The 23,624-nt window shown below is 45.9% G+C and overlaps 1 protein-coding gene across 1 annotated transcript in view; it reads right to left on the bottom strand.

Annotated features, from left to right (window-relative positions):
- The window catches only part of LOC102946883 (protein AHNAK2), an 80,235-nt gene that overhangs the window by 8,364 nt on the left and 48,247 nt on the right, over positions 1 to 23,624 (bottom strand). Inside the window, 3 exon segments of the mRNA XM_043549392.1 lie at positions 17 to 20,921; positions 21,887 to 22,068; positions 22,658 to 22,799. Coding sequence (XP_043405327.1) covers positions 17 to 20,921; positions 21,887 to 22,068; positions 22,658 to 22,799 — 21,229 coding nt within the window.

Here is a 23,624-nt window from a genome sequence, read left to right on the forward strand (position 1 = left end):
TGTCCACCTTTGGTGCTTGAAGGATCCGCTTTAGGCATTTTGGGCATTTTGAGTGATGGCATTTGGATTTTCCAGCCAGAAGCTTCAGTCTCTAGGTCAGGAACATCAGCTTCCACTGCTAGCGTTGGGGTTTCCACGCCGATTGCACCCACTTGGCCTTTGACTTTTGGCTTGGGAATATCAGCTTCCATTTTGGGTAAGCTGATCTCGCCTTCTGGCACTTTGCCTTTTGGAAGTGAAACTCCAAACTTTGGCTTTTCAAATTTAGGCATTTGAATTTTCCCTTCCAAACCGGCAGTTTTCACCTCTGCTCCCTCCACCGCAATTTCAGCTGATGGTGCTTTCGCTTCAATTCCTGGACCCTTCAGCTCAAAGGAACCTTCTATTTTGGGAATCTTGACTCCAGGTGCTGAGATTTTGACATCTGCAGGAACGGAGGCTGCTTTCAGGTCAGCTTCTTGAAGACTGACATCACACGTGGGAAGTGAGACATCGACTTTGGATAAAGTAACATCCACGTCTACTTTGGGAGCTTTGATTTCAGGTTTAGAAAATCCCGTAGAAGGCATCTTGACTTTTGGCATGTGTATTTGCATCCCTGTTGCCTCTGCTTTCCCTGTCTCAACTTCAATACTGCTTTCCATGGCGGGAACTTTCACTTCAAATCCCCCCTCTTTCATTTCGGCTTGTGATTTGGGAAGGGAAATATCTGCCTCTACCTTTGGCAGACTGACCTGTACCTGGGGAGCCTTGACTTTGGGAAGCTTCACACTCGGCAGCTTAACATCAGGCATTTTAAGTTTCCCCTTCTCACCATCTTTTCCTGCAGAAGTCCCGATTTCCACTTCAGCACTTGGAGCCTGGATAGCTGGTCCTGACAGTGTTATCTCTCCTTCTGCCCCAGCTGACGGCACTGTCATCTGGGGCTCTGTGAGTCTTCCTTCAACATCTGCTACTCCACCACTGGTCTCTTTTGTGGTGGACCAGCCAAATGAAGGCATGCCGAATTTTGGCATTTTGAACTTACTTTCTTTTCCTTTCGCATCTTTATCTGTGGCTTTTATTTCACCTTCTATCTTTACCGCTTTAGCTGTTGCTTCTGGGCCTTGAATGTCCACCTCGGCCTTTGGAAGAGAAACGTCTACTGATGGGAGGGTGATGTCCACCTTTGGTGCTTGAAGGTCTGCTTTAGGCATTTTGGGCATTTTGAGTGATGGCATTTGGATTTTCCAGCCAGAAGCTTCAGTCTCTAGGTCAGGAACATCAGCTTCCACTGCTAGCGTTGGGGTTTCCACGCCGATTGCACCCACTTGGCCTTTGACTTTTGGCTTGGGAATATCAGCTTCCATTTTGGGTAAGCTGATCTCGCCTTCTGGCACTTTGCCTTTTGGAAGTGAAACTCCAAACTTTGGCTTTTCAAATTTAGGCATTTGAATTTTCCCTTCCAAACCGGCAGTTTTCACCTCTGCTCCCTCCACCGCAATTTCAGCTGATGGTGCTTTCGCTTCAATTCCTGGACCCTTCAGCTCAAAGGAACCTTCTATTTTGGGAATCTTGACTCCAGGTGCTGAGATTTTGACATCTGCAGGAACGGAGGCTGCTTTCAGGTCAGCTTCTTGAAGACTGACATCACACGTGGGAAGTGAGACATCGACTTTGGATAAAGTAACATCCACGTCTACTTTGGGAGCTTTGATTTCAGGTTTAGAAAATCCCGTAGAAGGCATCTTGACTTTTGGCATGTGTATTTGCATCCCTGTTGCCTCTGCTTTCCCTGTCTCAACTTCAATACTGCTTTCCATGGCGGGAACTTTCACTTCAAATCCCCCCTCTTTCATTTCGGCTTGTGATTTGGGAAGGGAAATATCTGCCTCTACCTTTGGCAGACTGACCTGTACCTGGGGAGCCTTGACTTTGGGAAGCTTCACACTCGGCAGCTTAACATCAGGCATTTTAAGTTTCCCCTTCTCACCATCTTTTCCTGCAGAAGTCCCGATTTCCACTTCAGCACTTGGAGCCTGGATAGCTGGTCCTGACAGTGTTATCTCTCCTTCTGCCCCAGCTGACGGCACTGTCATCTGGGGCTCTTTGAGTCTTCCTTCAACATCTGCTACTCCACCACTGGTCTCTTTTGTGGTGGACCAGCCAAATGAAGGCATGCCGAATTTTGGCATTTTGAACTTACTTTCTTTTCCTTTCGCATCTTTATCTGTGGCTTTTATTTCACCTTCTATCTTTACCGCTTTAGCTGTTGCTTCTGGGCCTTGAATGTCCACCTCGGCCTTTGGAAGAGAAACGTCTACTGATGGGAGGGTGATGTCCACCTTTGGTGCTTGAAGGTCTGCTTTAGGCATTTTGGGCATTTTGAGTGATGGCATTTGGATTTTCCAGCCAGAAGCTTCAGTCTCTAGGTCAGGAACATCAGCTTCCACTGCTAGCGTTGGGGTTTCCACGCCGATTGCACCCACTTGGCCTTTGACTTTTGGCTTGGGAATATCAGCTTCCATTTTGGGTAAGCTGATCTCGCCTTCTGGCACTTTGCCTTTTGGAAGTGAAACTCCAAACTTTGGCTTTTCAAATTTAGGCATTTGAATTTTCCCTTCCAAACCGGCAGTTTTCACCTCTGCTCCCTCCACCGCAATTTCAGCTGATGGTGCTTTCGCTTCAATTCCTGGACCCTTCAGCTCAAAGGAACCTTCTATTTTGGGAATCTTGACTCCAGGTGCTGAGATTTTGACATCTGCAGGAACGGAGGCTGCTTTCAGGTCAGCTTCTTGAAGACTGACATCACACGTGGGAAGTGAGACATCGACTTTGGATAAAGTAACATCCACGTCTACTTTGGGAGCTTTGATTTCAGGTTTAGAAAATCCCGTAGAAGGCATCTTGACTTTTGGCATGTGTATTTGCATCCCTGTTGCCTCTGCTTTCCCTGTCTCAACTTCAATACTGCTTTCCATGGCGGGAACTTTCACTTCAAATCCCCCCTCTTTCATTTCGGCTTGTGATTTGGGAAGGGAAATATCTGCCTCTACCTTTGGCAGACTGACCTGTACCTGGGGAGCCTTGACTTTGGGAAGCTTCACACTCGGCAGCTTAACATCAGGCATTTTAAGTTTCCCCTTCTCACCATCTTTTCCTGCAGAAGTCCCGATTTCCACTTCAGCACTTGGAGCCTGGATTGCGGGTCCTGACAGTGTTATCTCTCCTTCTGCCCCAGCTGACGGCACTGTCACCTGGGGCTCTGTGAGGCTTGCTTCAACATCTGCTACTCCACCACTGGTCTCTTTTGTGGTGGACCAGCCAAATGAAGGCATGCCGAATTTTGGCATTTTGAACTTACTTTCTTTTCCTTTCGCATCTTTATCTGTGGCTTTTATTTCACCTTCTATCTTTACCGCTTTAGCTGTTGCTTCTGGGCCTTGAATGTCCACCTCGGCCTTTGGAAGAGAAACGTCTACTGATGGGAGGGTGATGTCCACCTTTGGTGCTTGAAGGTCCGCTTTAGGCATTTTGGGCATTTTGAGTGATGGCATTTGGATTTTCCAGCCAGAAGCTTCAGTCTCTAGGTCAGGAACATCAGCTTCCACTGCTAGCGTTGGGGTTTCCACGCCGATTGCACCCACTTGGCCTTTGACTTTTGGCTTGGGAATATCAGCTTCCATTTTGGGTAAGCTGATCTCGCCTTCTGGCACTTTGCCTTTTGGAAGTGAAACTCCAAACTTTGGCTTTTCAAATTTAGGCATTTGAATTTTCCCTTCCAAACCGGCAGTTTTCACCTCTGCTCCCTCCACCGCAATTTCAGCTGATGGTGCTTTCGCTTCAATTCCTGGACCCTTCAGCTCAAAGGAACCTTCTATTTTGGGAATCTTGACTCCAGGTGCTGAGATTTTGACATCTGCAGGAACGGAGGCTGCTTTCAGGTCAGCTTCTTGAAGACTGACATCACACGTGGGAAGTGAGACATCGACTTTGGGTAAAGTAACATCCACGTCTACTTTGGGAGCTTTGATTTCAGGTTTAGAAAATCCCGTAGAAGGCATCTTGACTTTTGGCATGTGTATTTGCATCCCTGTTGCCTCTGCTTTCCCTGTCTCAACTTCAATACTGCTTTCCATGGCGGGAACTTTCACTTCAAATCCCCCCTCTTTCATTTCGGCTTGTGATTTGGGAAGGGAAATATCTGCCTCTACCTTTGGCAGACTGACCTGTACCTGGGGAGCCTTGACTTTGGGAAGCTTCACACTCGGCAGCTTAACATCAGGCATTTTAAGTTTCCCCTTCTCACCATCTTTTCCTGCAGAAGTCCCGATTTCCACTTCAGCACTTGGAGCCTGGATTGCGGGTCCTGACAGTGTTATCTCTCCTTCTGCCCCAGCTGACGGCACTGTCACCTGGGGCTCTGTGAGGCTTGCTTCAACATCTGCTACTCCACCACTGGTCTCTTTTGTGGTGGACCAGCCAAATGAAGGCATGCCGAATTTTGGCATTTTGAACTTACTTTCTTTTCCTTTCGCATCTTTATCTGTGGCTTTTATTTCACCTTCTATCTTTACCGCTTTAGCTGTTGCTTCTGGGCCTTGAATGTCCACCTCGGCCTTTGGAAGAGAAACGTCTACTGATGGGAGGGTGATGTCCACCTTTGGTGCTTGAAGGTCCGCTTTAGGCATTTTGGGCATTTTGAGTGATGGCATTTGGATTTTCCAGCCAGAAGCTTCAGTCTCTAGGTCAGGAACATCAGCTTCCACTGCTAGCGTTGGGGTTTCCACGCCGATTGCACCCACTTGGCCTTTGACTTTTGGCTTGGGAATATCAGCTTCCATTTTGGGTAAGCTGATCTCGCCTTCTGGCACTTTGCCTTTTGGAAGTGAAACTCCAAACTTTGGCTTTTCAAATTTAGGCATTTGAATTTTCCCTTCCAAACCGGCAGTTTTCACCTCTGCTCCCTCCACCGCAATTTCAGCTGATGGTGCTTTCGCTTCAATTCCTGGACCCTTCAGCTCAAAGGAACCTTCTATTTTGGGAATCTTGACTCCAGGTGCTGAGATTTTGACATCTGCAGGAACGGAGGCTGCTTTCAGGTCAGCTTCTTGAAGACTGACATCACACGTGGGAAGTGAGACATCGACTTTGGATAAAGTAACATCCACGTCTACTTTGGGAGCTTTGATTTCAGGTTTAGAAAATCCCGTAGAAGGCATCTTGACTTTTGGCATGTGTATTTGCATCCCTGTTGCCTCTGCTTTCCCTGTCTCAACTTCAATACTGCTTTCCATGGCGGGAACTTTCACTTCAAATCCCCCCTCTTTCATTTCGGCTTGTGATTTGGGAAGGGAAATATCTGCCTCTACCTTTGGCAGACTGACCTGTACCTGGGGAGCCTTGACTTTGGGAAGCTTCACACTCGGCAGCTTAACATCAGGCATTTTAAGTTTCCCCTTCTCACCATCTTTTCCTGCAGAAGTCCCGATTTCCACTTCAGCACTTGGAGCCTGGCTAGCTGGTCCTGACAGTGTTATCTCTCCTTCTGCCCCAGCTGACGGCACTGTCATCTGGGGCTCTTTGAGTCTTCCTTCAACATCTGCTACTCCACCACTGGTCTCTTTTGTGGTGGACCAGCCAAATGAAGGCATGCCGAATTTTGGCATTTTGAACTTACTTTCTTTTCCTTTCGCATCTTTATCTGTGGCTTTTATTTCACCTTCTATCTTTACCGCTTTAGCTGTTGCTTCTGGGCCTTGAATGTCCACCTCGGCCTTTGGAAGAGAAACGTCTACTGATGGGAGGGTGATGTCCACCTTTGGTGCTTGAAGGTCTGCTTTAGGCATTTTGGGCATTTTGAGTGATGGCATTTGGATTTTCCAGCCAGAAGCTTCAGTCTCTAGGTCAGGAACATCAGCTTCCACTGCTAGCGTTGGGGTTTCCACGCCGATTGCACCCACTTGGCCTTTGACTTTTGGCTTGGGAATATCAGCTTCCATTTTGGGTAAGCTGATCTCGCCTTCTGGCACTTTGCCTTTTGGAAGTGAAACTCCAAACTTTGGCTTTTCAAATTTAGGCATTTGAATTTTCCCTTCCAAACCGGCAGTTTTCACCTCTGCTCCCTCCACCGCAATTTCAGCTGATGGTGCTTTCGCTTCAATTCCTGGACCCTTCAGCTCAAAGGAACCTTCTATTTTGGGAATCTTGACTCCAGGTGCTGAGATTTTGACATCTGCAGGAACGGAGGCTGCTTTCAGGTCAGCTTCTTGAAGACTGACATCACACGTGGGAAGTGAGACATCGACTTTGGATAAAGTAACATCCACGTCTACTTTGGGAGCTTTGATTTCAGGTTTAGAAAATCCCGTAGAAGGCATCTTGACTTTTGGCATGTGTATTTGCATCCCTGTTGCCTCTGCTTTCCCTGTCTCAACTTCAATACTGCTTTCCATGGCGGGAACTTTCACTTCAAATCCCCCCTCTTTCATTTCGGCTTGTGATTTGGGAAGGGAAATATCTGCCTCTACCTTTGGCAGACTGACCTGTACCTGGGGAGCCTTGACTTTGGGAAGCTTCACACTCGGCAGCTTAACATCAGGCATTTTAAGTTTCCCCTTCTCACCATCTTTTCCTGCAGAAGTCCCGATTTCCACTTCAGCAATTGGAGCCTGGATTGCGGGTCCTGACAGTGTTATCTCTCCTTCTGCCCCAGTTGACGGCACTGTCACCTGGGGCTCTTTGAGGCTTGCTTCAACATCTGCTACTCCTCCACTGATCTCTTTTGTGGTGGACCAGCCAAATGAAGGCATGCCGAATTTTGGCATTTTGAACTTCCTTTCTTTTCCCTTCGCATCTTTATCTGTGGCTTTTATTTCACCTTCTATCTTTACCGCTTTAGCTGTTGCTTCTGGGCCTTGAATGTCCACCTCGGCCTTTGGAAGAGAAACGTCTACTGATGGGAGGGTGATGTCCACCTTTGGTGCTTGAAGGTCTGCTTTAGGCATTTTGGGTATTTTGAGTGATGGCATTTGTATTTTCCAGCCGGAAGCTTCAGTCTCTAGGTCAGGAACATCAGCTTCCACTGCTAGCGTTGGGGTTTCCACGCCGATTGCACCCACTTGGCCTTTGACTTTTGGCTTGGCAATGTCAGCTTCCATTTTGGGTAAGCTGATCTCACCCTCTGGCACTTTGCCTTTTGGAAGTGAAACTCCAAACTTTGGCTTTTCAAATTTAGGCATTTGAATTTTCCCTTCCAAACCGGCAGTTTTCACCTCTGCTCCCTCCACCGCAATTTCAGCTGATGGTGCTTTCGCTTCAATTCCTGGACCCTTCAGCTCAAAGGAACCTTCTATTTTGGGAATCTTGACTCCAGGTGCTGAGATTTTGACATCTGCAGGAACGGAGGCTGCTTTCAGGTCAGCTTCTTGAAGACTGACATCACACGTGGGAAGTGAGACATCGACTTTGGGTAAAGTAACATCCACGTCTACTTTGGGAGCTTTGATTTCAGGTTTCGAAAATCCCGTAGAAGGCATCTTGACTTTTGGCATGTGTATTTGCATCCCTGTTGCCTCTGCTTTCCCTGTCTCAACTTCAATACTGCTTTCCATGGCGGGAACTTTCACTTCAAATCCCCCCTCTTTCATTTCGGCTTGTGATTTGGGAAGGGAAATATCTGCCTCTACCTTTGGCAGACTGACCTGTACCTGGGGAGCCTTGACTTTGGGAAGCTTCACACTCGGCAGCTTAACATCAGGCATTTTAAGTTTCCCCTTCTCACCATCTTTTCCTGCAGAAGTCCCGATTTCCACTTCAGCACTTGGAGCCTGGATAGCTGGTCCTGACAGTGTTATCTCTCCTTCTGCCCCAGCTGACGGCACTGTCACCTGGGGCTCTTTGAGTCTTCCTTCAACATCTGCTACTCCACCACTGATCTCTTTTGTGGTGGACCAGCCAAATGAAGGCATGCCGAATTTTGGCATTTTGAACTTACTTTCTTTTCCTTTCGCATCTTTATCTGTGGCTTTTATTTCACCTTCTATCATTACCGCTTTAGCTGTTGCTTCTGGGCCTTGAATGTCCACCTCGGCCTTTGGAAGAGAAACGTCTACTGATGGGAGGGTGATGTCCACCTTTGGTGCTTGAAGGTCCGCTTTAGGCATTTTGGGCATTTTGAGTGATGGCATTTGGATTTTCCAGCCGGAAGCTTCAGTCTCTAGGTCAGGAACATCAGCTTCCACTGCTAGCGTCGGGGTTTCCACGCCGATTGCACCCACTTGGCCTTTGACTTTTGGCTTGGGAATATCAGCTTCCATTTTGGGTAAGCTGATCTCGCCTTCTGGCACTTTGCCTTTTGGAAGTGAAACTCCAAACTTTGGCTTTTCAAATTTAGGCATTTGAATTTTCCCTTCCAAACCGGCAGTTTTCACCTCTGCTCCCTCCACCGCAATTTCAGCTGATGGTGCTTTCGCTTCAATTCCTGGACCCTTCAGCTCAAAGGAACCTTCTATTTTGGGAATCTTGACTCCAGGTGCTGAGATTTTGACATCTGCAGGAACGGAGGCTGCTTTCAGGTCAGCTTCTTGAAGACTGACATCACACGTGGGAAGTGAGACATCGACTTTGGGTAAAGTAACATCCACGTCTACTTTGGGAGCTTTGATTTCAGGTTTAGAAAATCCCTTAGAAGGCATCTTGGCTTTTGGCATGTGTATTTGCATCCCTGTTGCCTCTGTTTTCCCTGTCTCAACTTCAATACTGCTTTCCATGGCGGGAACTTTCACTTCAAATCCCCCCTCTTTCATTTCGGCTTGTGATTTGGGAAGGGAAATATCTGCCTCTACCTTTGGCAGACTGACCTGTACCTGGGGAGCCTTGACTTTGGGAAGCTTCACACTCGGCAGCTTAACATCAGGCATTTTAAGTTTCCCCTTCTCACCATCTTTTCCTGCAGAAGTCCCGATTTCCACTTCAGCACTTGGAGCCTGGATTGCGGGTCCTGACAGTGTTATCTCTCCTTCTGCCCCAGCTGACGGCACTGTCACCTGGGGCTCTGTGAGGCTTGCTTCAACATCTGCTACTCCACCACTGGTCTCTTTTGTGGTGGACCAGCCAAATGAAGGCATGCCGAATTTTGGCATTTTGAACTTCCTTTCTTTTCCCTTCGCATCTTTATCTGTGGCTTTTATTTCACCTTCTATCTTTACCGCTTTAGCTGTTGCTTCTGGGCCTTGAATGTCCACCTCGGCCTTTGGAAGAGAAACGTCTACTGATGGGAGGGTGATGTCCACCTTTGGTGCTTGAAGGTCTGCTTTAGGCATTTTGGGCATTTTGAGTGATGGCATTTGGATTTTCCAGCCGGAAGCTTCAGTCTCTAGGTCAGGAACATCAGCTTCCACTGCTAGCGTCGGGGTTTCCACGCCGATTGCACCCACTTGGCCTTTGACTTTTGGCTTGGGAATATCAGCTTCCATTTTGGGTAAGCTGATCTCGCCTTCTGGCACTTTGCCTTTTGGAAGTGAAACTCCAAACTTTGGCTTTTCAAATTTAGGCATTTGAATTTTCCCTTCCAAACCGGCAGTTTTCACCTCTGCTCCCTCCACCGCAATTTCAGCTGATGGTGCTTTCGCTTCAATTCCTGGACCCTTCAGCTCAAAGGAACCTTCTATTTTGGGAATCTTGACTCCAGGTGCTGAGATTTTGACATCTGCAGGAACGGAGGCTGCTTTCAGGTCAGCTTCTTGAAGACTGACATCACACGTGGGAAGTGAGACATCGACTTTGGGTAAAGTAACATCCACGTCTACTTTGGGAGCTTTGATTTCAGGTTTAGAAAATCCCTTAGAAGGCATCTTGGCTTTTGGCATGTGTATTTGCATCCCTGTTGCCTCTGTTTTCCCTGTCTCAACTTCAATACTGCTTTCCATGGCGGGAACTTTCACTTCAAATCCCCCCTCTTTCATTTCGGCTTGTGATTTGGGAAGGGAAATATCTGCCTCTACCTTTGGCAGACTGACCTGTACCTGGGGAGCCTTGACTTTGGGAAGCTTCACACTCGGCAGCTTAACATCAGGCATTTTAAGTTTCCCCTTCTCACCATCTTTTCCTGCAGAAGTCCCGATTTCCACTTCAGCACTTGGAGCCTGGATTGCGGGTCCTGACAGTGTTATCTCTCCTTCTGCCCCAGCTGACGGCACTGTCACCTGGGGCTCTGTGAGGCTTGCTTCAACATCTGCTACTCCACCACTGGTCTCTTTTGTGGTGGACCAGCCAAATGAAGGCATGCCGAATTTTGGCATTTTGAACTTCCTTTCTTTTCCCTTCGCATCTTTATCTGTGGCTTTTATTTCACCTTCTATCTTTACCGTTTTAGCTGTTGCTTCTGGGCCTTGAATGTCCACCTCGGCCTTTGGAAGAGAAACGTCTACTGATGGGAGGGTGATGTCCACCTTTGGTGCTTGAAGGTCTGCTTTAGGCATTTTGGGCATTTTGAGTGATGGCATTTGGATTTTCCAGCCGGAAGCTTCAGTCTCTAGGTCAGGAACATCAGCTTCCCCTGCTAGCGTTGGGGTTTCCACGCCGATTGCACCCACTTGGCCTTTGACTTTTGGCTTGGGAATGTCAGCTTCCATTTTGGGTAAGCTGATCTCGCCTTCTGGCACTTTGCCTTTTGGAAGTGAAACTCCAAACTTTGGCTTTTCAAATTTAGGCATTTGAATTTTCCCTTCCAAACCGGCAGTTTTCACCTCTGCTCCCTCCACCGCAATTTCAGCTGATGGTGCTTTCGCTTCAATTCCTGGACCCTTCAGCTCAAAGGAACCTTCTATTTTGGGAATCTTGACTCCAGGTGCTGAGATTTTGACATCTGCAGGAACGGAGGCTGCTTTCAGGTCAGCTTCTTGAAGACTGACATCACACGTGGGAAGTGAGACATCGACTTTGGGTAAAGTAACATCCACGCCTACTTTGGGAGCTTTGATTTCAGGTTTAGAAAATCCCGTAGAAGGCATCTTGACTTTTGGCATGTGTATTTGCATCCCTGTTGCCTCTGCTTTCCCTGTCTCAACTTCAATACTGCTTTCCATGGCGGGAACTTTCACTCCAAATCCCCCCTCTTTCATTTCGGCTTGTGATTTGGGAAGGGAAATATCTGCCTCTACCTTTGGCAGACTGACCTGTACCTGGGGAGCCTTGACTTTGGGAAGCTTCACACTCGGCAGCTTAACATCAGGCATTTTAAGTTTCCCCTTCTCACCATCTTTTCCTGCAGAAGTCCCGATGTCCACTTCAGCACTTGGAGCCTGGATAGCTGGTCCTGACAGTGTTATCTCTCCTTCTGCCCCAGCTGACGGCACTGTCACCTGGGGCTCTTTGAGGCTTGCTTCAACATCTGCTACTCCACCACTGATCTCTTTTGTGGTGGACCAGCCAAATGAAGGCATGCCGAATTTTGGCATTTTGAACTTACTTTCTTTTCCTTTCGCATCTTTATCTGTGGCTTTTATTTCACCTTCTATCTTTACCGCTTTAGCTGTTGCTTCTGGGCCTTGAATGTCCACCTCGGCCTTTGGAAGAGAAACGTCTACTGATGGGAGGGTGATGTCCACCTTTGGTGCTTGAAGGTCCGCTTTAGGCATTTTGGGCATTTTGAGTGATGGCATTTGGATTTTCCAGCCGGAAGCTTCAGTCTCTAGGTCAGGAACATCAGCTTCCACTGCTAGCGTCGGGGTTTCCACGCCGATTGCACCCACTTGGCCTTTGACTTTTGGCTTGGGAATATCAGCTTCCATTTTGGGTAAGCTGATCTCGCCTTCTGGCACTTTGCCTTTTGGAAGTGAAACTCCAAACTTTGGCTTTTCAAATTTAGGCATTTGAATTTTCCCTTCCAAACCGGCAGTTTTCACCTCTGCTCCCTCCACCGCAATTTCAGCTGATGGTGCTTTCGCTTCAATTCCTGGACCCTTCAGCTCAAAGGAACCTTCTATTTTGGGAATCTTGACTCCAGGTGCTGAGATTTTGACATCTGCAGGAACGGAGGCTGCTTTCAGGTCAGCTTCTTGAAGACTGACATCACACGTGGGAAGTGAGACATCAACTTTGGATAAAGTAACATCCACGTCTACTTTGGGAGCTTTGATTTCAGGTTTAGAAAATCCCGTAGAAGGCATCTTGACTTTTGGCATGTGTATTTGCATCCCTGTTGCCTCTGTTTTCCCTGTCTCAACTTCAATACTGCTTTCCATGGCGGGAACTTTCACTTCAAATCCCCCCTCTTTCATTTCGGCTTGTGATTTGGGAAGGGAAATATCTGCCTCTACCTTTGGCAGACTGACCTGTACCTGGGGAGCCTTGACTTTGGGAAGCTTCACACTCGGCAGCTTAACATCAGGCATTTTAAGTTTCCCCTTCTCACCATCTTTTCCTGCAGAAGTCCCGATTTCCACTTCAGCACTTGGAGCCTGGATTGCGGGTCCTGACAGTGTTATCTCTCCTTCTGCCCCAGCTGACGGCACTGTCACCTGGGGCTCTGTGAGGCTTGCTTCAACATCTGCTACTCCACCACTGGTCTCTTTTGTGGTGGACCAGCCAAATGAAGGCATGCCGAATTTTGGCATTTTGAACTTCCTTTCTTTTCCCTTCGCATCTTTATCTGTGGCTTTTATTTCACCTTCTATCTTTACCGCTTTAGCTGTTGCTTCTGGGCCTTGAATGTCCACCTCGGCCTTTGGAAGAGAAACGTCTACTGATGGGAGGGTGATGTCCACCTTTGGTGCTTGAAGGTCCGCTTTAGGCATTTTGGGCATTTTGAGTGATGGCATTTGGATTTTCCAGCCGGAAGCTTCAGTCTCTAGGTCAGGAACATCAGCTTCCACTGCTAGCGTTGGGGTTTCCACGCCGATTGCACCCACTTGGCCTTTGACTTTTGGCTTGGGAATGTCAGCTTCCATTTTGGGTAAGCTGATCTCGCCTTCTGGCACTTTGCCTTTTGGAAGTGAAACTCCAAACTTTGGCTTTTCAAATTTAGGCATTTGAATTTTCCCTTCCAAACCGGCAGTTTTCACCTCTGCTCCCTCCACCGCAATTTCAGCTGATGGTGCTTTCGCTTCAATTCCTGGACCCTTCAGCTCAAAGGAACCTTCTATTTTGGGAATCTTGACTCCAGGTGCTGAGATTTTGACATCTGCAGGAACGGAGGCTGCTTTCAGGTCAGCTTCTTGAAGACTGACATCACACGTGGGAAGTGAGACATCGACTTGGGGTAAAGTAACATCCACGTCTACTTTGGGAGCTTTGATTTCAGGTTTAGAAAATCCCGTAGAAGGCATCTTGACTTTTGGCATGTGTATTTGCATCCCTGTTGCCTCTGTTTTCCCTGTCTCAACTTCAATACTGCTTTCCATGGCTGGAACTTTCACTTCAAATCCCCCCTCTTTCATTTCGGCTTGTGATTTGGGAAGGGAAATATCTGCCTCTACCTTTGGCAGACTGACCTGTACCTGGGGAGCCTTGACTTTGGGAAGCTTCACACTCGGCAGCTTAACATCAGGCATTTTAAGTTTCCCCTTCTCACCATCTTTTCCTGCAGAAGTCCCGATTTCCACTTCAGCACTTGGAGCCTGGATTGCGGTTCCTGACAGTGTTATCTCTCCTTCTGCCCCAGCTGACGGCACTGTCACCTGGGGCTCTTTGAGGCTTGCTTCAACATCTGCTACTCCACCACTGGTCTCTTTTGTGGTGGACCAGCCAAATGAAGGCATGCCGAATTTTGGCATTTTGAACTTCCTTTCTTTTCCCTTCGCATCTTTATCTGTGGCTTTTATTTCACCTTCTATCTTTACCGCTTTAGCTGTTGCTTCTGGGCCTTGAATGTCCACCTCGGCCTTTGGAAGAGAAACGTCTACTGATGGGAGGGTGATGTCCACCTTTGGTGCTTGAAGGTCTGCTTTAGGCATTTTGGGCATTTTGAGTGATGGTATTTGGATCTTCCAGCCGGAAGCTTCAGTCTCTAGGTCAGGAACATCAGCTTCCACTGCTAGCGTCGGGGTTTCCACGCCGATTGCACCCACTTGGCCTTTGACTTTTGGCTTGGGAATGTCAGCTTCCATTTTGGGTAAGCTGATCTCGCCTTCTGGCACTTTGCCTTTTGGAAGTGAAACTCCAAACTTTGGCTTTTCAAATTTAGGCATTTGAATTTTCCCTTCCAAACCGGCAGTTTTCACCTCTGCTCCCTCCACCGCAATTTCAGCTGATGGTGCTTTCGCTTCAATTCCTGGACCCTTCAGCTCAAAGGAACCTTCTATTTTGGGAATCTTGACTCCAGGTGCTGAGATTTTGACATCTGCAGGAACGGAGGCTGCTTTCAGGTCAGCTTCTTGAAGACTGACATCACACGTGGGAAGTGAGACATCGACTTTGGGTAAAGTAACATCCACGTCTACTTTGGGAGCTTTGATTTCAGGTTTAGAAAATCCCGTAGAAGGCATCTTGACTTTTGGCATGTGTATTTGCATCCCTGTTGCCTCTGTTTTCCCTGTCTCAACTTCAATACTGCTTTCCATGGCGGGAACTTTCACTTCAAATCCCCCCTCTTTCATTTCGGCTTGTGATTTGGGAAGGGAAATATCTGCCTCTACCTTTGGCAGACTGACCTGTACCTGGGGAGCCTTGACTTTGGGAAGCTTCACACTCGGCAGCTTAACATCAGGCATTTTAAGTTTCCCCTTCTCACCATCTTTTCCTGCAGAAGTCCCGATTTCCACTTCAGCACTTGGAGCCTGGATAGCTGGTCCTGACAGTGTTATCTCTCCTTCTGCCCCAGCTGACGGCACTGTCATCTGGGGCTCTTTGAGGCTTGCTTCAACATCTGCTACTCCACCACTGGTCTCTTTTGTGGTGGACCAGCCAAATGAAGGCATGCCGAATTTTGGCATTTTGAACTTCCTTTCTTTTCCCTTCGCATCTTTATCTGTGGCTTTTATTTCACCTTCTATCTTTACCGCTTTAGCTGTTGCTTCTGGGCCTTGAATGTCCACCTCGGCCTTTGGAAGAGAAACGTCTACTGATGGGAGGGTGATGTCCACCTTTGGTGCTTGAAGGTCTGCTTTAGGCATTTTGGGCATTTTGAGTGATGGTATTTGGATCTTCCAGCCGGAAGCTTCAGTCTCTAGGTCAGGAACATCAGCTTCCACTGCTAGCGTCGGGGTTTCCACGCCGATTGCACCCACTTGGCCTTTGACTTTTGGCTTGGGAATGTCAGCTTCCATTTTGGGTAAGCTGATCTCGCCTTCTGGCACTTTGCCTTTTGGAAGTGAAACTCCAAACTTTGGCTTTTCAAATTTAGGCATTTGAATTTTCCCTTCCAAACCGGCAGTTTTCACCTCTGCTCCCTCCACCGCAATTTCAGCTGATGGTGCTTTCGCTTCAATTCCTGGACCCTTCAGCTCAAAGGAACCTTCTATTTTGGGAATCTTGACTCCAGGTGCTGAGATTTTGACATCTGCAGGAACGGAGGCTGCTTTCAGGTCAGCTTCTTGAAGACTGACATCACACGTGGGAAGTGAGACATCAACTTTGGATAAAGTAACATCCACGTCTACTTTGGGAGCTTTGATTTCAGGTTTAGAAAATCCCGTAGAAGGCATCTTGACTTTTGGCATGTGTATTTGCATCCCTGTTGCCTCTGTTTTCCCTGTCTCAACTTCCATACTGCTTTCCATGGCGGGAACTTTCACTTCAAATCCCCCCTCTTTCATTTCGGCTTGTGATTTGGGAAGGGAAATATCTGCCTCTACCTTTGGCAGACTGACCTGTACCTGGGGAGCCTTGACTTTGGGAAGCTTCACACTCGGCAGCTTAACATCAGGCATTTTAAGTTTCCCCTTCTCACCATCTTTTCCTGCAGAAGTCCCGATTTCCACTTCAGCACTTGGAGCCTGGATAGCTGGTCCTGACAGAGTTATCTCTCCTTCTGCCCCAGCTGACGGCACTGTCACCTGGGGCTCTTTGAGGCTTGCTTCAACATCTGCTACTCCACCACTGATCTCTTTTGTGGTGGACCAGCCAAATGAAGGCATGCCGAATTTTGGCATTTTGAACTTCCTTTCTTTTCCCTTCGCATCTTTATCTGTGGCTTTTATTTCACCTTCTATCTTTACCGCTTTAGCTGTTGCTTCTGGGCCTTGAATGTCCACCTCGGCCTTTGGAAGAGAAACGTCTACTGATGGGAGGGTGATGTCCACCTTTGGTGCTTGAAGGTCTGCTTTAGGCATTTTGGGCATTTTGAGTGATGGCATTTGGATTTTCCAGCCGGAAGCTTCAGTCTCTAGGTCAGGAACATCAGCTTCCACTGCAAGCGTTGGGGTTTCCACGCCGATTGCACCCACTTGGCCTTTGACTTTTGGCTTGGGAATGTCAGCTTCCATTTTGGGTAAGCTGATCTCGTCTTCTGGCACTTTGCCTTTTGGAAGTGAAACTCCAAACTTTGGCTTTTCAAATTTAGGCATTTGAATTTTCCCTTCCAAACCGGCAGTTTTCACCTCTGCTCCCTCCACCGCAATTTCAGCTGATGGTGCTTTCGCTTCAATTCCTGGACCCTTCAGCTCAAAGGAACCTTCTATTTTGGGAATCTTGACTCCAGGTGCTGAGATTTTGACATCTGCAGGAACGGAGGCTGCTTTCAGGTCAGCTTCTTGAAGACTGACATCACACGTGGGAAGTGAGACATCGACTTTGGGTAAAGTAACATCCACGCCTACTTTGGGAGCTTTGATTTCAGGTTTAGAAAATCCCGTAGAAGGCATCTTGACTTTTGGCATGTGTATTTGCATCCCTGTTGCCTCTGCTTTCCCTGTCTCAACTTCAATACTGCTTTCCATGGCGGGAACTTTCACTCCAAATCCCCCCTCTTTCATTTCGGCTTGTGATTTGGGAAGGGAAATATCTGCCTCTACCTTTGGCAGACTGACCTGTACCTGGGGAGCCTTGACTTTGGGAAGCTTCACACTCGGCAGCTTAACATCAGGCATTTTAAGTTTCCCCTTCTCACCATCTTTTCCTGCAGAAGTCCCGATTTCCACTTCAGCACTTGGAGCCTGGATTGCGGGTCCTGACAGTGTTATCTCTCCTTCTGCCCCAGCTGACGGCACTGTCACCTGGGGCTCTTTGAGGCTTGCTTCAACATCTGCTACTCCACCACCGGTCTCTTTTGTGGTGGACCAGCCAAATGAAGGCATGCCGAATTTTGGCATTTTGAACTTCCTTTCTTTTCCCTTCGCATCTTTATCTGTGGCTTTTATTTCACCTTCTATCTTTTCCGCTTTAGCTGTTGCTTCTGGGCCTTGAATGTCCACCTCGGCCTTTGGAAGAGAAACGTCTACTGATGGGAGGGTGATGTCCACCTTTGGTGCTTGAAGGTCTGCTTTAGGCATTTTGGGCATTTTGAGTGATGGCATTTGTATTTTCCAGCCGGAAGCTTCAGTCTCTAGGTCAGGAACATCAGCTTCCACTGCTAGCGTTGGGGTTTCCACGCCGATTGCACCCACTTGGCCTTTGACTTTTGGCTTGGGAATATCAGCTTCCATTTTGGGTAAGCTGATCTCGCCTTCTGGCACTTTGCCTTTTGGAAGTGAAACTCCAAACTTTGGCTTTTCAAATTTAGGCATTTGAATTTTCCCTTCCAAACCGGCAGTTTTCACCTCTGCTCCCTCCACCGCAATTTCAGCTGATGGTGCTTTTGCTTCAATTCCTGGACCCTTCAGCTCAAAGGAACCTTCTATTTTGGGAATCTTGACTCCAGGTGCTGAGATTTTGACATCTGCAGGAACGGAGGCTGCTTTCAGGTCAGCTTCTTGAAGACTGACATCACACGTGGGAAGTGAGACATCGACTTTGGGTAAAGTAACATCCACGCCTACTTTGGGAGCTTTGATTTCAGGTTTAGAAAATCCCGTAGAAGGCATCTTGACTTTTGGCATGTGTATTTGCATCCCTGTTGCCTCTGCTTTCCCTGTCTCAACTTCAATACTGCTTTCCATGGCGGGAACTTTCACTCCAAATCCCCCCTCTTTCATTTCGGCTTGTGATTTGGGAAGGGAAATATCTGCCTCTACCTTTGGCAGACTGACCTGTACCTGGGGAGCCTTGACTTTGGGAAGCTTCACACTCGGCAGCTTAACATCAGGCATTTTAAGTTTCCCCTTCTCACCATCTTTTCCTGCAGAAGTCCCGATTTCCACTTCAGCACTTGGAGCCTGGATTGCGGGTCCTGACAGTGTTATCTCTCCTTCTGCCCCAGCTGACGGCACTGTCACCTGGGGCTCTTTGAGGCTTGCTTCAACATCTGCTACTCCACCACTGGTCTCTTTTGTGGTGGACCAGCCAAATGAAGGCATGCCGAATTTTGGCATTTTGAACTTCCTTTCTTTTCCCTTCGCATCTTTATCTGTGGCTTTTATTTCACCTTCTATCTTTTCCGCTTTAGCTGTTGCTTCTGGGCCTTGAATGTCCACCTCGGCCTTTGGAAGAGAAACGTCTACTGATGGGAGGGTGATGTCCACCTCTGGTGCTTGAAGGTCTGCTTTAGGCATTTTGGGCATTTTGAGTGATGGCATTTGTATTTTCCAGCCGGAAGCTTCAGTCTCTAGGTCAGGAACATCAGCTTCCACTGCTAGCGTTGGGGTTTCCACGCCGATTGCACCCACTTGGCCTTTGACTTTTGGCTTGGGAATATCAGCTTCCATTTTGGGTAAGCTGATCTCGCCTTCTGGCACTTTGCCTTTTGGAAGTGAAACTCCAAACTTTGGCTTTTCAAATTTAGGCATTTGAATTTTCCCTTCCAAACCGGCAGTTTTCACCTCTGCTCCCTCCACCGCAATTTCAGCTGATGGTGCTTTTGCTTCAATTCCTGGACCCTTCAGCTCAAAGGAACCTTCTATTTTGGGAATCTTTACTCCAGGTGCTGAGATTTTGACATCTGCAGGAACGGAGGCTGCTTTCAGGTCAGCTTCTTGAAGACTGACATCACACGTGGGAAGTGAGACATCGACTTTGGGTAAAGTAACATCCACGTCTACTTTGGGAGCTTTGATTTCAGGTATAGAAAATCCCGTAGAAGGCATCTTGACTTTTGGCATGTGTATTTGCATCCCTGTTGCCTCTGCTTTCCCTGTCTCAACTTCAATACTGCTTTCAATGGCGGGAACTTTCACTTCAAATCCCCCCTCTTTCATTTCGGCTTGTGATTTGGGAGGGGAAATATCTGCCTCTACCTTTGGCAGACTGACCTGTACCTGGGGAGCCTTGACTTTGGGAAGCTTCACACTCGGCAGCTTAACATCAGGCATTTTAAGTTTCCCCTTCTCACCATCTTTTCCTGCAGAAGTCCCGATTTCCACTTCAGCACTTGGAGCCTGGATTGCGGGTCCTGACAGTGTTATCTCTCCTTCTGCCCCAGCTGACGGCACTGTCACCTGGGGCTCTTTGAGGCTTGCTTCAACATCTGCTACTCCACCACTGGTCTCTTTTGTGGTGGACCAGCCAAATGAAGGCATACTGAATTTTGGCATTTTGAACTTACTTTCTTTTCCTTTCGCATCTTTATCTGTGGCTTTTATTTCACCTTCTATCTTTACCGCTTTAGCTGTTGCTTCTGGGCCTTGAATGTCCACCTCGGCCTTTGGAAGAGAAACGTCTACTGATGGGAGGGTGATGTCCACCTTTGGTGCTTGAAGGTCTGCTTTAGGCATTTTGGGCATTTTGAGTGATGGCATTTGGATTTTCCAGCCTGAGCCTTCTGTCATAGGATCAATTTGCACTGGTGCTTTTGTGACCTCCTTATCAATTTCCAGTCCTTCCATTTTTACTGTTTTCTTGTGCATGTCAGTTTCCAGTTCGTGTAATGTGATTTCATTTTCTGGCTGCTTTCCCTTATTGATGCCAATTCCAAACTTTTCTTGTTGTATATCTGATATTTGCATCTGATCCTGCTCCCATTCTTCATTTTTCTCTTTTTCTTGTTTTGTTTGTCCTGTTTCTTTTGTTGTTTTTATTTCTAGACCTTTTATTTGAATAGAACTGTGTTCTAGGTGATCCCTCATTTCTTTATTTGTTATTCCTTCTCCAGGACGTTGTAGAAGAATTTTGGTGGGTTTTTGTTCTGATGAACCTTTTTGTTTCTTTTTTCTGGTCCTTGGTAATGCTTGCGGTATTTGTTTGCTTTGTGTGGCTTTGAGACCAGGTGTTTGTATTTCTGATGTAGGTTTTGATATTTGTGTTGTTATTGGTGGTATTTGTGGTGTTGTAGTAGTAGTTTTAGATATTGCTACCTGGTCCTTTTGTTTTTTAATGTTAATTTCAACTTCAGGGCACTTCTTTGTATAGATTTGTAAGCCATTTTCCATGTCTTTTAAGTTTTTTTTGACATTTTCTTGTATTTCACCTGCTTTTGTTTCATATGCAGAAGACGTAGTATATTGTACAGTTAGTATTTCTGGAGTTTCCATGCTGATATCTTCTTTTCGTATTTTATCCTTTTTTGTTGGTGGCAAGGTTTTTATTTCTAATCTCTGCTTCTCTTCTGTTTCTGCTTTTGTTCTATGCATTTTGAATCCAATATTAGGGAACTTCAGTTTCTTTTGGCTTCCTTTTTTCTCTTTAGCACAGAATTCTTCTTCTTGTAATTGTGACTCAGTGTCAGTGCTTGTTGGGGAAATATCTTGTATAGCATGCTCATATGCATCTGATGTACTATGAGATCTTCTGTGCCCCAAAATCTTTTTATTTTTCATTGACTGGAATTTGGGCCATGACAATCTCTCTTTTCTGGGTTGTTTTGTTCTTCCCAACCTTTTTTTTACAATTTCCTTTTCCTTGTCTTCTTCTGAAATAATCTTTTCTGAAATTTCCAGTGTTGTTCCAGGAATTTTTTCATTAAGCTCTTTTTCCTGAAGAAGAGGTTGTTTTTTGTAAATATGAATATAAAATGTGTATAATGTTCATCTTGTTTTGTTTAAAATCAGCTACTTTTTGGACATATAAACATACTAAAAATTGAGCGTGCAATACAATCAAAAGTTACATGAAATGAAATTAATATATTAAGTTAATAGATGTATATAGCTACCGAAGTCTAGATTCTATGTAAAATATCCTGGCTTGTAGTCAACAGCAACTCCTAAATATATTTTATTCTGAGATTATTCAATTTGCAAAGTGAGAAATAAGATACATTTTAATCAGATGGAAACCCATGATTAGATTCTGTTGTGACAGATGTCAGTGACTAAACCAGTATTGACTATAGGTGCTCAAAAGAACAGCCATTTTTTGTTGACATTTTATATGTTGAAATATTCCAACCATGGCTAATACTGACTTCATTTGGAGCAGTCTCAGATCCCTAGGATACCTAGTTGAACTCTAAAACATTGTGACTAAAAATATCTTCTAAAAATTTGTCCTTACTGTTTGATGATTTTATATTTTCTCTATCACTAGTTTATAGTCGAAGAACCAAATCCCTTTCTCACTCTGGACCTGTTCCTGTTTCTATTCACTGTAATGGAAGCTGGGTCAGACTCTGAGTCCTCCCTTCAACAAAACTAAACTACCATCATATTCAATGTAAGTTTAGCTTGATTAAGGACTTAAGTGAAATACTCCCTTGTAGACAAGGCTTAATTTGGACTGAAGAGGTGCATAGTTTTTGTGCTGGCTTTCTGCATAGGAGTGGATTTCACCCTGAGTGAGCACTGCAGGTTTTGTCCAACAGTATCATAAAGGTAGTAAAGTGAAGCATGTGTGTGTTTGCGGGACAAGGGCCTGTATTTTCCCATCTCCAATGGTACTATATAATGGACGTTTGTAGTATTTTCCTATTCTTTCTAACATGATACAGAAATAATTTTACCTGACTTATTTTTTCCTTCTTGGGTTGTACTGTAGAATGTATTTTTTCTAGCTCTTCTTTCCCACTAAGTTTTCTTTTGAGGCTGAATTGTACTTTGTATGGCTCGGAATATTGTAGAATCTTGAGTGCATCTTCATATTTGATATTATCAAAAAATATTGTGGCACTTAATAGCTGATCACCTGCAAATGGTACCAGACATTTTATTTTAAGATATCAGTTTGCTATATCATGCAGTTTTTCAAATCACATTTTTCTTGATGATCATATAAACATGAAGGGTCATAAACATATGATGATTATATAAAGCATATCATGATTTGTTTTAATATGTATGCTTTGGAGTTTTATTTGTTTAAATAGTATTATTTATTGTATTATTGTGTATTCATGCACATAATAGTTCATAAAAGGCTTACTGCATATTGGGCCACAGTCTTCATAGATGCAAGTTACTTTTATCTTGAAATTTAATGAATTAATTGTATATATATATATATAAATTACTTACTAGTTCTAGTGAAGAGTAGTGTATTCCATGATTTATAGGAAATCCATATTTCATTATTATTTCAGGTACTGAGCCTGCAAACTGCTCATGGGAGTGAAGTTAAACATGTGTATTGGTGTTTGCAGGACGGGGACCTATTTTTACTAGTAACTGAAAATATGATTGTGTGTGTGTACTTATACACAAACTTTGTGATTTTTATTTTTTATCAAATTTCTAGATAATAGTGTTTTTAAAAAATCCAGAATATCAGACTGTACCTTCTCTCAAACTGAATATTTTCGAAGCAGGGGATTCCTTGAGCACTTGTTTTACAAATATTCCTTCACTTCCTCCACCTGTCACACTAAAACCGCTAGCACCAGATTCCACTTCTGTTTTCAGGGTCACCTCCATAGACGCCTAGATGCCCAGAAAGATGTCATGTTAAAATTCATTGTTAATTCACACCGACCACTTGAAACTATACTGAAATTTTCCTCACACAAAAAATGAGCACCTTCGGACATACTTACCATATCTCCCTCAAGAAAGATTGCTTAAAAATGGGAACTTATATGTACAATATGGGCAAAGTGCTGAACACCTTGACTCCATTCCAGTGGGACTGTGCAAATATTTAAAGTTAAGCAGATGCTTAAGTGTTGTGTTGGATAGGGGCGAGATTGCTCAGCTTCAGTCCTGCTCGGGGAGCAGAAAGACAGAGCTTCAGGGAGGAAGGGCTGGGTCCTCTCTTTAAAGTTCATTTCATTTGCCCCAGTCCCAAGCTGTACAGGCGCCAACTTTCCAATGTGCCCGGGGGGTGCTGGACCCCTGGCTCTGCCTGGGCCCCGCCCCCTGCCCCCACTCATCCCTTCCCTCAAGGCCCCGCCTCTTTCTGCCCTCACTCCACCCCCACTCCATTTGGTTCAAGTTGTGTGCATATTAGTCTAATAAAGGAATAATGGACTTAATATAACTTGTATTGTCCAGGAGAGTGCTGGGCAGTACAGGACATATATTTCTGGGGAAAATCTAAGATGGGGGTGGGCGTGTTGCGGTTACTCTGCAGTATAGTCAAAGCTGGTGCGAACCAGAGTGTCACCCACATGTAGCTAGCAGGCTACAGTTACATACACTCAGGGTGTGGCTTGCATGCTGGAAGACTGTGAGCAACCAGGTGGGAGCTACTTTAGCAAGGCATTGTAAGGCACCCAAGGTTGCAGGGCAGGGGTGACACAGCTGCTC

This window comes from Chelonia mydas, chromosome 6, assembly GCF_015237465.2.
Source record: "Chelonia mydas isolate rCheMyd1 chromosome 6, rCheMyd1.pri.v2, whole genome shotgun sequence".
In the NCBI taxonomy this organism is placed as follows: Eukaryota; Metazoa; Chordata; order Testudines; family Cheloniidae; genus Chelonia; species Chelonia mydas.